Genomic DNA, 2,874 nt, shown 5'->3' with positions numbered 1-2,874 from the left:
GATACTTGACGATGATGACTCTGTTGCCCCCGCTATCACAGAGACTACGGAGGTTGAGGGTGTAGTACTGACAGACGAACAGCAGAATGCTCCTGTCCCTGAGTGTAAAGAAGTTCATGATGATGAAGGAGGAGTTGATCGTAGGAGACGTACACCTCAAAAAGAATGCACTGTGATTGACGACGGTGATGATTTTGTTGATATACCCGTCCCCAGTCTACCATACCTCAGGGTGGAGAATCTTTCATGAGAGGAATACAAGTATCCGAAATATATGGATTTAATGATGTAGAGGGTGTGTATGATGAAATGAGGGGAAGCTGCTTCGAGCCCCAGGAGATCGACTACAGCAAGGAGGACTGTGATATATACGTTGGAAGGGTGTTCAAAGACAAATCACAGTTCAAGCTGACAATGTCGATCTATGCTTTAGCGAAGGTGTGCAGGTTTAAGATGAGGCATTGCAAACGCTACGTGACTGCTAAATGCGTTGATAAAGAATGTAGTTGGAGAGTTGTCGCATCCCAGCTTGGTGATTCTCCCACTTTTATGGTAAAGAAGGCCATCTTGGGACATGTATGCAGTTCCGATGTTCGAGGGGAATACAAGAAACATGGTACTTCTAGAGTACTTGCAGCTCTTTTGCGGTCGAAATACGAAAGATTACATGCTGGACCTCGCGCCATGTAACTGTCGGAAATACTGCGGTCGGAATTCAACTACACATGGACATACTGGAAAGCTTGGAAAGCGAAAGAACTTGCTATTGCGTCGGTCCAAGGAACTGAAGAGGAGTCTTACAAGATGCTACCACAGTACTTCCACGTTCTAAAATACGCAAACCCCGGAACTATCACCGATATCAAGACAGAAGTGGATAAAGAAGGGAAAACAAAGTTCAAGTATGCATTCATGTCGATTAAGGCATGTATCGATGGATGAAAGCATTTGAGGAAGGTCCTTGTCTTAGACGGAACCCACATGTTTGAGTATAAAGGATGTTTGCTTATTGCCAGCGGCCAAGACGCAAATAGCCACGTATTCCCAATTTCTTTCGCGGTAGTGGAAAGCGAAAACAATGAATCGTGGAAGTGGTTTTTTGAGAGGCTTTCAACTATTGTAGAAGATAGTGGTGAATGAAGTATAATATCCGACAGAGCCGCGACAATCTTTGCAGCTAAAGAGAAATGATACCCACGTGCACACCATGGTATCTGCCTTGTACACCTTCAGCGCAACGTCCATGAAAAGTACAAAGGCCTACAGCAGAAGGATATGGTTGGCCAGGCAGGGAAAGCATTCATGGTTTCACAGTTTAAAGAGCTCTACGATCTTATAAAGCAAATGGATTGGAGATGTTGGGATTATTTGGAGAAAATCGACAAGAGGTTGTGGACGCGTTCTCATTTTGAAAGGAACCGGTTCAATATGATGACTTCCAACATAGCGGAATCTTTGAATAAGACGCTCCTTCCAGTGCGTGATAGTCCTATAATGGCCATGTTCGAGTTTATAAGACATAAGCTTAGTACATGGTTTGAGAGCCGACGGTGCGAGATCAGTAAAATGAAGGGTAACGTTCCGAAGGAAATTGAAAAAATCAATGTTGAACAGTTGGTTTTGTCTACTGGTCTTCTCGTTTTGCCATGTTCCACTTGGATCTTCGAAGTTACCAACGCGCCAACGGGGTTCAGTTTCACTGTTGACCTCGAGAAACGGACATGCACTTGCCTAGAATTCCAAACGCTGGGGTTGCCATGCCGACATGCCATAGCCGCTGCTTCTTATCGGAAAACGGAGTACAATCTTTTGGTTTGTAAGCATCATCAGAAACATACATTGGCTGAAACTGTGAAGGGTATCATACTGCCTATTCCTGATCCAAAAGATGTCCTTGTTCCATCCAAAATTCTTCAGATCCACAGATGGATCTGCATCCACCAACGACAAAACGAACTAAGGGAAGGCCCGGGGTGAAAAGGAAACTTTCAGCCGGACACGCCTCACCATTACTGTTTATGTGTTAATGGTAGGTTGGGGCTCAGAAAAAGAGGAAGCCGAATAAGTGTTCTACGTGCTTTAAAGAAGGTCACAAGAAGACAACATGCAAGGAACCAGTTCCCTGATTTCTATTTTGGAATGATGCGTTGCATATCCACCCTTAACCTAAGACTTCTATTATGCTATTTTGTACTTCGACTTTTGTCCACATGACATATTGTGTAATATCTAAATGGCGCATCGTATTTTCGTTGGATTTAAAGACGGCATCTGCATTTACCGGTCTTTTCCACACAATTGACGTTCTAACCGTGATTAAAAAAATAAACTACAAGGTGATACTATTGTTGTGTGAACCGAACCGTACTTTTTTCATTTATTGTGTTTGTGTTTGGTTGGTTTAAAAGATAATCACCGTTGCACACCTTTATGCAAAAGATAAAGTTTTACTCATTTTCACACCAGTTTGATAGTTTAACGTAAAAATCAATTTATTAACATTGATAGATTGTGTATTGTATAAAGTAAAACGTAATTATTATATTGGCCTGCTCGTACACCTTAGTTAAAGTGTTGCACACCTAGTGTTTTTCTAATTTATGGTAGATAGGGTAATAAAAAACACGCATGTAGCGCGGAAAAATCACTAATTTTAAGAATAGTTTTGGTGATAACACAATCAATGACGCACATGTTATAATATTTCTCAGTTAACATAAATCAGGTGGTTGCCCACAAATTTGCGGGTATAAATAAATTAAAAATTGTAATATATTATAATATAATATTTTATGTCTTCGACCTGCAATATTATTTTTTATATTTATAACTGAATGTGAATTTTTGGTAGATAATTTTTAATAACAGTTTTAT

At 40.7% G+C, this 2,874-nt stretch overlaps 1 protein-coding gene across 1 annotated transcript; it reads left to right on the top strand.

The window, feature by feature from the left end:
- The first annotated feature begins 1,275 nt into the window (after nucleotides 1-1,275).
- LOC108829920 (uncharacterized) lies at nucleotides 1,276-1,977 on the top strand. Its single transcript, XM_057006296.1, has one exon. The coding sequence runs from the start codon at nucleotides 1,276-1,278 to the stop codon at nucleotides 1,975-1,977; it is 702 nt and encodes a 233-aa protein (XP_056862276.1).
- Nucleotides 1,978-2,874: the final 897 nt, after the last annotated feature.

Source organism: Raphanus sativus, chromosome 3 (genome assembly GCF_000801105.2).
Source record: "Raphanus sativus cultivar WK10039 chromosome 3, ASM80110v3, whole genome shotgun sequence".
Taxonomy (NCBI): Eukaryota; Viridiplantae; Streptophyta; class Magnoliopsida; order Brassicales; family Brassicaceae; genus Raphanus; species Raphanus sativus.
This window is presented reverse-complemented; position numbering and strand designations above follow the sequence as displayed.